Consider the following 15,165-nt stretch of genomic DNA (forward strand, 5'->3'; position numbering starts at 1 on the left):
ACAACAATTCTAAATATTTATCCACCTAATAACCAGAGCTTCAAAATACGTGAAACAAAAACCCATTGAAATGCAAAGGAAAAAAGAGACAAATCCACAATTATAGTTGGTGATTTCAATACCACCCCCCTGTCAATAGTTGATAGAAGAAGTAAACAGAAAATCAGTAAGGATATAAAACATTTAAATAGCACTATCAATCAACTTCACCTAATTGGCATTGCTAGAATACTCTACCCAAAAGCAATAGAATGAAGATTCTCCTCAAGTGTATACAGAAAGTTTGCCAAGATAGACCATATTTGGGACCATAAAATAAGTCTCAATAAAATTGAAAATACTCCGATCATATGAAGTATTTTTTCTGGTTTTGAAGAACTTGAATCAAAAAAGAAGAGCCTTGGGGCGCCTGGGTGGCGCAGTCGGTTAAGCTTCCGACTTCAGCCAGGTCACGATCTCGCGGTCCGTGAGTTCGAGCTCCGCGTCAGGCTCTGGGCTGATGGCTCGGAGCCTGGAGCCTGTTTCCGATTCTGTGTGTCTCACTCTCTCTCTGCCCCTCCCCCGTTCATGCTCTGTCTCTCTCTGTCCCAAAAATAAATAAAAAACGTTGAAAAAAAAAAAAAAAAAAGAGCCTAAAGATATCTACAAACCTCCCCTCAAAATTCAGAAGCTGAATTAAATACTATAAAATAGGCTATATTGGGGCACCTGAGTGGCTCAGTCAGTTAAGCATCCGACTTCTGCTCAGGTCATGATTGCACAGTTCATGGGTTCAAGTCCCACATTGGGTCCCATGCTGACAGTTCAGAGCCTGGAGCCTGCTTTGGATTCTGTGTCTCCCTCTCTCTTTGCCCCTCTCCTGCTCACGGTCTCTCTCTCTCTTTCTCTCTCCCAAAAATAAACAAATATTTAAAAAATTTTAAATGGCCTATAGTCCAAGGAAGAAATCAAAAGAGAAATTGGAAAGTATTTTTAACTTAGTGAAAATGAAAACAAAAAAAATTTGTGGGAATTTTATAATGCTGTACACCTACATTAGAAAGTAAGAGTGGGACTTAAATTAATGTCCTCAGCTACTCTTTTAGAAATTCAAAAAAGAAGAGCAGATGAAATCCAAACTAATCAGAGAAGAGAAATAACAAAGATTAGATTTAAAACCAGTGAAACAGAAAAGAGAAAAACTAGTTCTTTGAGAAGATCTGTAAACTGGATAAAACTGTAATCTAACTGATTAGGGAAAAAATGGTTAAAAGGCATAAATTATCAATATCAGGACTGAGAGAAGTGACATCACTACAGATTCTATAGATATTAAAAAGATAATAAGTTGATGTTATGAAAAACTTCATGCCAGTAAGTTCAACAAGTTAAATGGACAAATTCCTTAAAAGGTACAAAATATTAAATCTTATTCAAGAAGAGATAGATAACTCTGCTAGCTCTATATCTATTTTAAAAATTGAATTGGTGATTAAAAGCCTTCCCACAAAGAAAACTGTAGGTACAGATGCCTTCACTGCAGAATTCAGCAATCCTTTTAAGGAAGAAATGATACCAAATCCACAAAAACTCTTCCAGAAAAGGGAAGAGGAGATTACTTCTCAACTCATTCTAGAAGTCAGTATTACTCTAATGCCAAAGCTAGACAGAGACATTACAGGAAAAGGATCAACAAATATCCTTCATGAGCATAGATGAAAAGAAATACATGAACAAGCAAATAAAATTTTAACAAATCGTATTCATCATACAAAAAGAATAATGTATCATGAGCAAATAGGGGCTTATGCAAGAAACACAAAATTAGTTTAATGTTCAAAACTCAGGGTACTTCACCATTTTAACAGACTAAAAAAGAAAAACAACATGAGCATCTCTATAGGTACAGAGGAGCAGTCTGTCATTCCTGATACTTAGTCTCAGTAAGTGAAGGACAGATGGGAACTTTCTCAACCTGATAAAGAGTATCTGTTAAACACCTGGAGGGGCACCTGGGTGGTTCAGGCAGCTAAGCATCCAACTCTTGATTTCTGCTCTGGTCATGATCTCATGGCTTGCAAATTTGAGCCATGCATCAGGCTTTGTGCTGACAGTACAGAGCCTGCTTGTGATCGTCTCTTCCTCTCTCTCTTCTCCTCCCCCACTCATGCTCTTTCTATCTCTCAAAATAAATAAATAAACATAAAAAAAACAAAACAAAAAAACCCAGCCTGGAGGTAGCACAATACTGAATGGTAAATGATTGAATCCTTTCCCCCTAAGATCAGGAATAAGGCAAGGATGTCTGCTCTTACTAATTCTATTAAGATTGTAACTATAGCCAGTGTAACAAGTCAAGAAAAAAAAAATAAAAGTCCTCTATATTTGAAAGGAAAAAGCAAAACTATCTGTATTCAGAAACAAAATTATTGTCTATGCAAAACATACAATTGAATCTATCCAAAAATCTGATAAAACCAATAAGTAAATTTACCAAGATTGCAGGATATAAGATCAAGACACAAAAATCAGCTATATTTCTATATACTGGCAACAAACAGTCCGAAACTGAAATTTTTAAAATTCTTTTCACTGAACAATAGCTCCAAAAAGTATGAAACACTTAGGGATAAACCTGACAAGAGCGTGTAAGACTAATACACCGAAATTAAGAAAAATTGCTGAGAGAAATCAAGAAAGATCTAAATAAATGGTGAAATAACACCATATTGATGGATTGGGAGATTTAATATTGCTAAGACATCACATGTACAAAGTAACGTAAAAGTATTTAACACAATCCACTTGAAAGCTTGCAGCCCACCCCCACCCCACTTTTAAAGAAATTGACAAGCTTACTCTAAAATTTATTTGGAATGCAAATATATCCAAAACAACTTTGAAAAACAAAGTTGAAGGATTTACATTACCTGACTTCAGTGGGTATTGTAAAGCTACACTGATCACAACAGTGTGGTATCTGCATAAAAACAGACAAACAGATCAATGGAACAGAATTGAGAATCAAGAAATAAATGTGTTCATACATACATGGCCAGTTAATTTTTGACAAAGCTCAAAGACAATTCATTGGAGAAAAGATAGTCTTTTCAAGAAATACTGCTAGGATATTTGGGTATCTATTTACCAAAAATAAAAATAAAAGAACTTTAATCTGTACCTCACACTGTTTACAAAAATTAGTGGAACATAGACCTAAACATAAAACCAAAAACTAGAAAAGTTCTAGAAAACACATATAAGAACATTTGTGTGTACTTGGGTTAGACAAAGATTTCTTAGAACACCAAAACCACAATCCATGAATGGGGGGAAAATGGATTAATAAGACTTTGTCCAAAGTAAGAATTCCTGCATTTCTAAAGACACTGTTAAGAAAATGAAAAGATAAATCACAGATTTGGAGAAAACACTTTGAAATCACAATATCTGGTAAAAGACTTATATCCAGAATATAGAAAGAACTCTCAAAACTCAATACTAAGAAAACAACTCAATTTTATTTTTTTTTGAGAGAGAGAGAGTGAGAGAGCACATGCATGCCATAGAGCAGGGTAGGGACAGAGGGAGAGAGAGAGAATCTTAAGCAGGCTCCCTGCCCAGCACAGAGCCCGATTCAGGGCTTGATTTCACGACCATGAGATCATGACCTGAACTGAAATCAAAAGTCAGATGCTTAACTGACTGAGCCACCCACGTGCCTCAACCACCCAATTTTAATTTTTTTTTTTAACGTTTATTTACATTTGAGACAGAGACAGAGCATGAACGGGGGAGGGTCAGAGAGAGAGAGGGAGACACAGAATCTGAAACAGGCTCCAGGCTCTGAGCTGTCAGCACAGAGCCCGACGCGGGGCTCGAACTCACCAACCGTGAGATTATAACCTGAGCCGAAGTCAGATGCTTAACCGACTGAGCCACCCAGGCGCCCCTCAACAACCCAATTTTAAAATGGACGAAAGATCTCCACCAGAAATACACAGGTGACAAATATGTACATGAAAAGGTGCTCAAAATAATGCGTTATTAGCAAAATACAGATTAAAACCACAATGAGATACCTCATTAGAATATTTAAAATTAAAAAGACTGCTGGTGAGAATGTAAAATGGTACAACTACTTTGAACAACAGCGTGACAGTCTCTTACAGAGGTAAAAAGTTAGTAGTAAACATATACCTATCATATGATCCAGCTATTCTGGTCCTAGGTATTTACCCAAGACAGATGGAAGCATGAGGCTTGAGTAAGAATACTCATAGCAGCTTTATATGTTTCCCAACCTGGAAAAGAGTGACCACCAATAGGTTAATGGATAAAGAGACTGTAGTATTACTATCCAGTAGACTACTCCTCAGTAATAGAAAGCAATGAACGCTTTTTTGTTGTTACTGGTGGCGATGGTGGTGGTTTGCCAAATGATCCTTTATTGCGATATTTTCCGTTGTTGTTATTGTTCACTAGCTGGGCATTCACTGCATCACTATTGATGTCATCTATGATGTCATGAGGGTGGCGGCCATCAGCATGGCAGCCCACGGACTGGGCAGTCCCCAGGATCTCTTTAATGGTTCCAGAGAGTTCTCCGGCTAAAGATCGGTGCCGCATCTGTTGGGCAATGTTGACACTCTCATCAAAAGTGATATTTCCACCGTGCTTACTGTTTTTCTGCTTCTTTCTGTCTCTTGGTGGTTCCTTGAGGGCTTTGATAATCAGGGCAGAGGCAGGAAGGTGCCACTTCAATTTGGGGCTGTCTGTTCTGAATGGTCAGTTTCACCGTAATCCATAGACTGTTCTAGTTACCATTTGCCTTAGGAGAAGGACGCAGGGGGCCGATCTTCGGGCCCAGAGCATGTGTGACACCAACTTCCCCACCAGTGCGCCTCAGGTATATGACTTTGATCTTGTTGGGGTCGAACTTGGGCCACATGGTGGAGGCGGCTGATGTTAGATGAACCTGGATTTGGGACAATGGAAGACAGTTGTACCTTTGCCTCCTCTGAGCTGAAAGCCGAACTCCTTTTTTAAAAACTGAAGTATAGTTGAGATGCAATTTTATATTAGTTTCAGGTGTGTAACATAATGATTCAACATTAATTTATGACTTAGTGCCCACCGCAAGAAGTATAGTCACTATCTGTCACTGTATAGTGTTATCACAGTATTATCGACTATATTCCCTATGCTGTACTTTGCACCCCCATAACTTATTTATTTAAAAAATTTTTTAATGTTTATTTATTTTTGAGAGACAGACAGACCATGAGCAGGGGAGGGGCAGAGAGAGAGAGAGGGAGACACAGAATCTGAAGCAGGCTCCAGGCTCCAAGCTGTCCTCACAGAGCCTGACACGGGGCTCGAACTCGTGAGCCCTGAGATCATGACCTGAGCCTAAGTCGAAAGCTTAACTGACTGAGCCACCCAGGCGCCCCTATTTATTTTATAACAGGAAATTTATACCTCTGAATCCCCTTTATCTGTTTCACCCATCTCCCCAGCCACCTCCCTCTGGCAACTACCAGTTTGCTTCCTGTATTTAGAGTCTGGTTTCTTGTTTGTTTTGTTTTCAGATTCCACATGTAAGTGAAATCATTCCATATTTGTCTTTCTCTGTCTGACTTACTTCATTTTTCATAATGCCTTCTAGGTCCATCCATATTGTTGCAAATGGCCATATTTCATTCTTTCTATGATTAATATTCCTTTGTATATATGTACCGTATCTTCTTCTTTTTTTTTTTTTTAACGTTTTATTTATTTTTGAGACAGAGAGAGACAGAGCATGAACGGGGGAGGGGCGGAGAGAGAGGGAGACATAGAATCGGAAGCAGGCTCCAGGCTCTGAGCCATCAGCCCAGAGCCCGACGTGGGGCTCGAACTCAGGGAGTGTGAGATCGTGACCTGAGCTGAAGTCGGACGCTTAACCGACTGAGCCACCCAGGAGCCCCTGTGCCGTATCTTCTTTATCCATTCACCTATTGATGGACATGGGCTGCTCCCATATGGTGGCTGTTGTGAAAAATGCTGCAGTGAACACAGGGGTGCATATATCTTTTAAAATTAATGTATTCATTTTCTTTGGATAAATACCCAGAAGTAGAATTGCTGGGTCATATGGTATTTCTTTCTCTTTTTTCTTTTTCTTTCTTTCTTTCTTTCTTTCTTTCTTTCTTTTTTTTTTTTTGAGTAACCTAGAAAAAGTGAGCCCTTGATACATGTAACAACATGGATGATCCTCAGAATAATTATGCCGAGTAAAAGAAATCAGACCAAAAAACGAATACAGGCTGTATGATTCAATTTGTGTAAAAGTCTAGAACATCTAAAGTAATCTATAGAGACAGAAAGCAGATTACTGACTGTGTAGTGATGAGTTGGATGGATTGGTATGGCGGAGCAGGGAGGAAGGACAGAGAGCTTACAAAGGGACAAGAGAAAACTTTGGAGGGTGATCAAGAAAAATCTTGATCTTTTTTTTAATTTAATTTAAATTTTATTTAATTTAATTTTTTTAATGTTTTTGATTTTGAGAGAGAGAGTCAGAGCATGAGCAGGAGAAGAGCAGAGAGAGAGGGAGACACAGAATCCGAAGCAGGCTCCAGGCTCTGAGCTGTCAGCACAGAGCCCGATGTGGGGCTCGAACTCGTGAATCACAAGATCATGACCTGAGCCGGAAGTCGGTCGCTTAACAGACTGAGTCACCCAAGCGCTCCTGAGATGTTTGTAATTTTTCTGGTGGTTTTGCAGATGTAACATACATCAAGACATCAAATTACATACTTTTAATATGTGTAGTTTATTGTGTGTCAGTTCTATATCAGTATAGCTATAAAAGAAGGAATTTGGAAACCCTAAGAAAAGAAACAAAAACCAAAGGGAAGAAATACCAGTTGGAAAGCATTATCGAGAAGTCCTGCTGCATTCAGCCTGCAGGAGGAAAGGTAAAGGGCTCTGGGAAAGAGGTGTAGAGGGAAGGGTGGGCCCCACACACTAACAGTGCAGTCGAAAGGATGGAAACATTCGAGGATCTGAGAAAGGTACATCATCCAGGCAAAAGAAAAAGCCATTATAAATTCTAGAGGGGAGGGGCGCCTGGGTGCCTCAGTGGGTTAAGCGTCCGACTTTGGCTCAGGTCATGATCTCGCGGTTTGTGAGTTCGAGCCCCGTGTCAGGCTCTGTGCTGACAGCTCAGAACCTGGAGCCTGCTTCAGATTCTGTGTCTCCCTCTCTCTCTGCCCCTCCTCCACTTGTGCTCTGTCTTTCTCTGTCTATCAAAAATAAATAAAATGTTAAAAAAAAAATTTTTTTTTAAAGAATTGATGGGGTGCCTGGGTGTCTCAGTCAGTTAAGCATCCGACTCTATGTATCAGCTCAGGTCATGATCTCACCATTGGTAAGTTCGAATCCCATGTCAGGTTCTGCACTGACAGCGTGGGGCCTGCTTGGGATTCTCTATCTCTCTCTCTCTCTGCCCCTTCCCTGCTAGCTCTCTGCCTCCCTCTCAAAATAAGTAAATACACACTAAAAAAATAATAACAAAATAAACTTTAGGGGGGAAAAGAATCAACTAAAAATCGATATTTGTTCCAAATAGGAAACCGAACTAAAATTTGATGTCATTTTTAAGAGTTACTGGTAAATAAAAGAAAAAGTGGAATCCAGTTAGCCTTGTTACTGGGACTCTTTTTCTGTCAGTGACCTGATAGTGAACCTTCACACACACAAAAAAAGAACTATAATCTGAGCCTCCACTTGGCCTGGCAGAGAAACATATTTCCACAGTTAAGACAAAAGAAATGCTCTTTATTAGTTGCCAACTTTCAAAGACAACTAATGAACAAAGTATGGAGGTCTTGACTGTGGTTCCAGAAGGCAGATGTTAACAATCTCCATGACATAAAAGCAAGACTGTGCAGGAAGGGAGGAGGGTTACAAGAAAGCATAGGAATGGTAATGTTTTCATTGCATGTGAGGGGGGAGTTGAAATACTCAACCAAAGATAATGAAACAACAAATAGGGGTATAAGTGCATCCTTCCAAGTCACAAAGATAACTCACAGCAGCACTAAAAATAACAATGTGATTTTCAAAATTGGAAGGAGCATTGGTGTACATGAGCAAAATCCCCATTCGCATAGGAATGAGTCCATGGCTACTGGCTGAGGTTGGTAATAGAGAGCTGGAAGAATAAGCATAATGTTTAGAGTAATGGCCATTGGAGGCACAAAACTCAGACATAATGGAAAGAAACAGCCTCTGGGATATGGGCCTGGGGACAGGAATGGTCTTCAGGAGCCCCATCGCTTTTCATCACAAACCCTTCCAGCCTGGACGAGTTGCCTGCCACATGCGTGCATTAGTCTGAGGAAAATGAGAATTAAAATAATTATGGGATGACCACTCAGGCCGCTTACTCTGGTGGCAATGGCCACCCAGGGGAATCTGAAGTATGACAACTATTAAAGATAGTGATATTGCCGTTTCCAAAAGCATTTCCTTCATTAATCACCCTTGGCCCCAAGGCACATCCAGAGAGTCTGCCACACAACTTCACTGGCCCTCAATCAAGCAGGGTAGGAGAGGAGCCTGAAGGCCACGCAGCTAATTTCACCTCCCTGGTGTTGCGCACTGTTGCCTTCCTCACCACCTGACTAGGGTGCAGCCGGCCTGTCCGCCATCACGCTGTCTCCTAGTCTCACTGTGACCCAGCCCCACTGAGGTCTCCGTCACTCCTGCCCCAATTCCCCCTAGAGTCCCTTCCCAGGCACTTTCCCCGATTAGCCTTCGGTCTCCTCAGGGGTGACTCCTGGTGGTGGGAGTCAGCAGTTACCAGACTGTTACCCTCCAATCGCTCTCTTTACCCCTGAGGTGGGGCTGTGTTCCTTTGTCCCTTCTCCAGTCCTGCCGGTCGCCCCCGCTTCCTGGCTGGGGGTGGCCAAAGTCCTCCTTGCTCCTTGGGCATCTCTGTGGTGTAATATACAGACGACCTGGTTCGCCCAATGAGGACTGGGGGGCTTGTTCTGTCTTCCGTCCTTGGGTTCTCCTTCTGAAATGCACTGAATGGAATACGAAATATCCCCCACTTCCTCCACCACCCCCCTCCTTACTATCTTTCCTCCTCACCCACCTTTCTCTTTGTTCTCAGACCTCCCCTGCTTTGTCCCGCCAGGGCCCCCACTTTCACCTTGTTCCCTTCCAACCCTCCGGCCCCTAACTGGGTAAGGGGTCTTCCCTTGGGCTCCATGGGAGCCCATTCTCTTCTGTCTCTGCCCCCACCCCATGCAGTGCTTTGAGGGACCTGAAAAGAACCTGCTGCTGTCAAAAAAATACATGTAGATGTGTACCCTAACTCTTCTTTCAACCACAAGTGCTCACTGAGGGGTTTGCTTGTTTCTACAAGGCTGTGGGTGTTGCAGATTCCACCAGGGGGCACCTTCCCTCTCCCTGCCCTGCACCTTCCTTTGTACCCTCCAGTTCAGGCAGGGGTCCTCTCCACATCTCTCTCCCTGGCTTTAGCTGCAGGTCAGCCTCTGCACCAACAGCGTATACTCTTGGCAGTGCTCATGGCTGGGCCACATTTGATTAGTACACCACCGAGGATGCCAGCTCTCCTACCCCTGACATCTGGGTGCTCTGGGGCTCCCCCCCTCCTCCCCACCTGGCTAGCTACGTTTTCTTCTTTGTGGGAGACATTTGTTGCTTGGCAGTGAGACTGGGTTTCTGTAAGCCATGTGGAATTTTGTTGTTTTGTAAAAAAAAAAAAAAAAAAAAAAATGCCCTTAAAAATCACACGAACAGAGGGCAGCTGGGTGGCTCAGTCGGTCAATTGTCCGACTCCGGCTCAGGTCATGATCTCACAGTTTATGGGTTCAAGCCCCGCATCGGGCTCTGTGCGGACAGCTCAGAGCCTGGAACCTGCCTCGGATTCTGTGTCTCCCTCTCTCTCTGCCCCTCCCCTGCTTGTGCAGACACTCTCCCTCTCAAAAATAAATAAACATGAGGGGCTCCTGAGTGGCTCAGTCGGTTGGGCGTCCGACTTCGGCTCAGGTCATGATCTCACAGCTTGTGAGTTCGAGCCCCACGTCAGGCTCTGTGCTGACAGCTCAGAGCCTGGAGCCTGCCTCAGATTATGTGTCTCCCTCTCTCTCTCCACCCCTCCTCCGCTCTTCTGTCTCAAAAATAAATAAACATTAAAAAATTATAAAAAATAGACGTAATAAAGAAAAAATAAAAACCAGATGAGCATACAAAAAGAACCAAGTGTCAAGTTAGTGGTTCTTAAACATCTGAAATTAAACAACCGTGAGGGACAAAAGCTCCATTGTTGTGTGGGACAAGAGCAGGGTTTGTTGGACAAGCCCCAGAAGGGACATTAAAAGGCTCTCTATTTTCCTATTGTGATATAATTGCTCTGGGCCTCCATTAGTTCTGTTGGAAAATTAGGAAAAAACAGGATCTCCCTTAAAACCAGATACTGCTTCCAAATGGAGCCTTCCTGAATTAAAAACATTACCAAAACAATGTTAAATGTTGACATTTCCTGATCTATCAAATGTCATCCTCTTCTTTGTCTTGTCTTTAAAGTAGTCTTCAAGAAGCTATTTTTGTTTTCAAACCCAGAAGCTTATTTGCTTTTTAAAGCCAGTTTGCTTATCTAATAGAGTCCCCTAATTCATCAAATTTAGAAATAAATACAGAACTTTAAGCTGTCTTAAGCTATGATTTCAGTTGTACTTGTTTCCACGAGAACTTAGTAAATCTACATGGCATGTACTGAGGCTCTTAAACCAGAAAAGTGGCATTTATGAATGACTGTGGCTGCTACCAATTTGAAGACGTGTCTCTTCCGCTGCTTCTCTTTCCCAGACGAGCTGACGAGGACCCAGAGTGTTAGTGCTAGCAGGAGCCATGGACAACACTCGCTGTCGCCTGGCCTGTGCCTGTCTTAGAAACTGGTAAACAAAAGAGATTTTTTTCTCTCTTTCTCTCTGTCTCTCTCCTGCAGAATCCCAACCCAGGATTATTTCCTGTGATGCACCCTCTGACCTACGCAGAAACCTTGATAGATTACCATCTGTGCCCTCACCCCAAGTACAAGTTCATCAAGGAGTCCCACAGGGGGTCCAGCATTCCTCTCACCCAAAAGCAGTTTCTTCATCACACGGTAATGCCAACGGTGGGCTCACTGTCGCAGCTGGCCCTGGGCTGCAGGGAAGGGCAGGGGACAAGGATAGAGGGTCGCAGCTGGAGTCAAGAAGGTTTGCAGCCACAGCCCCGGCGCTGCTCTTGTCCCCTCCATGCCCACGTCTCAGGCAGCATGTGGCCGACTCTTTCAACGTTATCACTCTCTTTTACCCGTGAAAGCTGTGACTACTATTCATTTTCTTCCTATTTCAACCATGTAGAAGATGGTCATGTGCCTGGTGTAACCTCACGACCTGACCTCCTCTTTCATTGGCTCCAACAAGTACAGAAACATCAGAATGGACAAGGTGGCAATGTGACCAGTGCACAGTACAGGAGAGGCTCCAGAGAACTCCTTCTCCCCTGAGATGACCAACCTGACCTGAATGTCCAGAGACATCTCTTAAAGGGGGCCCTCAGGCCCTTCAAAGTCAAGAAGTCCCTAACTCAGATCATTGTCTCTGCCCTGCTTCTGCCAGTCAGACCTCATACCGCCTCCCCTTCCTGGGCTGCCCACTTGCCTTTCTGTTCTCCATGCTCTTGTGCAGTGACCCATGTGGTCCTTGATCTCTCCCTCTCCTTCCTGCCCCATATCTGCCCATCACCGGATCCCCCAGTGTGCCCCACACAACAGGCAAGTCTCCTTCTACCTCACCCCACGGACTGACTGTGCGGTCAGCCCTCCCTGGAAACCTTCCCTTGACACAAATCGGGTCTTGTTTTCCAGTTTAATAACCTTCAGTGGTCCCTGCTGCCCGAGGGCGCGGCTGGAGCTCATTGGCTCGGCCCCAATGAGCCCCGATCATTGGCTAGGCACTTCCTGCCCAGCCTGCCTGTCCAGACTCACTTCCCACCAGGCCCCATCTAGCCCTGCACTCAGCCAAGCTGTTGGTCCCCTGACAGTGCTCTCCTTTGCATCTCTGTGCATTTGCAGGCACTTTGCCCTGCCCGGAATGCCATTTGATGAACCCCCATCGCTTTGAATATTGCTTTAGCATCACATTCACCAAACAGACTGAAAGGTCCGATCTGTCCTCCATCACCAGGAGAATTTTCTTGTGTGCCTGATGAATCAGGGGGGAGAAAAGGTCTCCTTCACCCCTACTTAAGTTCCATACAGCATTGTGTAGTGCCCTTTGCTAGAGAAATTGTCTTTTACCTCGGAACACTTCAGTCAAACTTCATGAAATTATACATTTTGGGGCTTGGGGCGCCTGGGTGGCTCAGTCGGTTGAGCATCTGACTTCAGCTGAGGTCACGATCTCTTGGTTTGTGATTTCAAGCACCAAGCCCCATGTCAGGTTCCCTGCTGTCAGCACAGAGCCCACTTCGGATCCTCTGTCCCCCTCTCTCTCCGCCCCTCCCCTGCTCGCACGCTGTCTCTCTCAAAAATAAACATTTAGAATAAATGCATAAATAAATACATTTTGGAACTTAACTTCTAAGGCTGCAAAAAAAGCCAGTTAAGTGAAACGGAAGTCCTTCCTAGACTTTAACCTCACCACACAGTTCCCTTACATGTCAGATCCTGTGCCGGCTCTCCCTACAGGACATTATTCCTGGAATAATGAACTGGCGTAAGTTCCAGCCCCTGGCCCTCTCATTCCTGCCGGAAACCTCGAAGATGGCGACTACACAGAGGTAAGCCACAACTCATCTGTGTGTCTCCCAGGGGCATGTTTGCCCCACGGATCACAGAGGTTAAGATCCTCAAAGTTAAATGCCAATAATGTATCAAATCCTACTTGAAGTGTGTGAGGGAAGTTTGCTAGTTAGAGAAATATGATGATGTGTATAACTGATTCACGTATTTTGAATTATCATCATTGAGGTCTACTTGTTAAAAAAATGAACGTCCCGGGGCGCCTGGGTGGCTCAGTCGGTTGGGCGGCCGACTTCGGCTCAGGTCATGATCTCGCGGTCCGTGAGTTCGAGCCCCGCGTCGGGCTCTGTGCTGACAGCTCAGAGCCCGGAGCCTGTTTCAGATTCTGTGTCTCCCTCTCTCTGACCCTCCCCTATTCATGCTCTGTCTCTCCCTGTCTCAAAAATAAATAAAACATTAAAAAAAAAAAATTAAAAAAAAAAAAAAATGAACGTCCCAAGTGGTTGATTGGCTATATTTTTTTTTCAATATATGAAATTTATTGTCAAATTGGTTTCCATACAACACCCAGTGCTCATCCCAAAAGGTGCCCTCCTCAATACCCATCACCCACCCTTCCCTCCCTCCCACCCCCCATCAACCCTCAGTTTGTTCTCAGTTTTTAAGAGTCTCTTATGCTTTGATTGGCCATATTTCAATAAACGTGGACAACCAATCCATATAATTCAGCTGAAATATTCATGGTCAGGTTTTAACATTTTTGAATTGCCAAGATGAGCCTTCAACACCCTCCCTATCCGATTCTAGAGCATGTACTCCTGTCTCTGCCGCAGCCTGGCGTTCCCTGCGAGGTGCCACAGCTGCAGAAACAGAATGGGTAGATGAGAATATTGTTGGGCCAAAGAAAGAAGAAATCTAGAGTAGCCACGTTTTTTTGCTAGTTTGCTTATTTAACACCTCTTCAGAGCCCTAAGATCTCAAACGAGGAGTCCGGTGCCTTTTCTCTGGGACACTGGCTGGTCAGTACCCCATTCCTGAGCCCCTGAATTTGCTTCTTTAGTCCACTGTTCTTACAAGCATAGTTAAATCGGTTATTGGTGAGTGAATGTGACTAGTATTCACAATGATGGCCATCGGCAGGCAGTCACCTTTCGTTCAAGTCCTTTGATCCAAAATGAGGCCCACCCCCCGGGGAAACCTGAGCTTTGCCACTATCCAGGATCCACAGGTGAGCACTATGCCCCTTGAGTCCCACCAGGGAGTCACTGGATGTGCAGTGACCCTGATAGACTCCCTGTCCACCGGCCTTCCCCAGGTATTTGAGGGGATCGGTGAAAGCCAGTTTGTGACTCTAGGCCACTGAATTTTACTTCTTCCTTCATTGCCAGAGGAAAGGCTGGTTCTGAATTAAGCAACATTCAGCCACACTTCCCCAGGCATTTCCACATGCTCTTTCTTTTGTATTATTTCATTAGCACTTCTCAGCTACTCTCCTCTGCCTGGAGATGAACAGGAAACAAGCAAAAAAAAAAAAAAAAAAAAAAAACCCAAAAAAACAAAAACCAAAAAAACACCCAGCTTAGGATTTGCGACCTGGTTGGGGCTCAAAGATATTAGTTCCTTTTCTGTGGGTTCCTCCGTACTTCATCCATCCCGGAGCCACCTCAAAATAAACTCCACATCTTTGTTCTTCACCTTAGCGTGTTTTTAAAATCTGAAATTTCCAGAATTAGGAGAAGCAATGGCACTGTAGAGAGAATGAACGCCTTGGAGGAGCCCTTGGAGACCTGCCTTTGTAACTCATTAGTGGGTCACCTACTCTGTGTCCTTGGGCGAGTTACTTATTACTGAAGCCCTTTGAGCAATAATTTCCTCACCTGTGAACAGGGACAGCAGTGGTGTCCTACCCGGACTGTTGTGTGGATCAAAGTAAAACGATGATGTGAAGCGTCTAGCACAATCCTTGATAATAACTCTTCCTGGCCCTTCTACCCTCCCCTCTGCCCTCCCCCCAGCCACTAAATCTTGCATTGGCTCTCCTGCCACCAGATGGCGATGGTCTGCCACCACCTTGACACACATTTGGTGTAGGGTAGGGACGCTTCACCCAGGTAACCAGTCAACCAGGCATAGCTGGCTGTGGAGTACCATCAGGAGACCGAATAAGCAAAATGACCCATGGATAGATCGTAAGAAGTGTCCACCAGCTTTCGGCACGCAGAAGTCTCAAGAATTAAGGGGGGAAAAAAAATCCTATTTTTTTTTTCTTCCAAACCCATGTCCTTGGAAAAATTTCCAGAGGCTGTTCTTTCAAAAAGCAGTCAGAGTGCAGTTACCTTGGGCTTGAATTAACCATGAATTAAACATGAACTCTACAT

General features: G+C 43.7%; 1 protein-coding gene and 1 pseudogene across 7 annotated transcripts in view; one reads left to right on the forward strand and one right to left on the reverse strand.

Moving 5' to 3' along the window:
* CFAP221 (cilia and flagella associated protein 221) overlaps positions 1–15,165 on the forward strand; it is a 105,362-nt gene that overhangs the window by 78,160 nt on the left and 12,037 nt on the right. For all 7 annotated transcript variants that reach the window (XM_058715506.1, XM_058715510.1, XM_058715511.1 and 4 more), the window contains 2 exons: positions 11,006–11,164; positions 12,734–12,825. In XM_058715506.1, the coding sequence (XP_058571489.1) occupies positions 11,006–11,164; positions 12,734–12,825 (251 nt within the window). The remainder of the gene's footprint in view (positions 1–11,005; positions 11,165–12,733; positions 12,826–15,165) is intronic.
* LOC131493894 (large ribosomal subunit protein uL11-like) lies at positions 4,257–4,963 on the reverse strand (annotated as a pseudogene).

This window comes from Neofelis nebulosa, chromosome 2 (assembly GCF_028018385.1).
Source record: "Neofelis nebulosa isolate mNeoNeb1 chromosome 2, mNeoNeb1.pri, whole genome shotgun sequence".
NCBI lineage: Eukaryota > Metazoa > Chordata > Mammalia > Carnivora > Felidae > Neofelis > Neofelis nebulosa.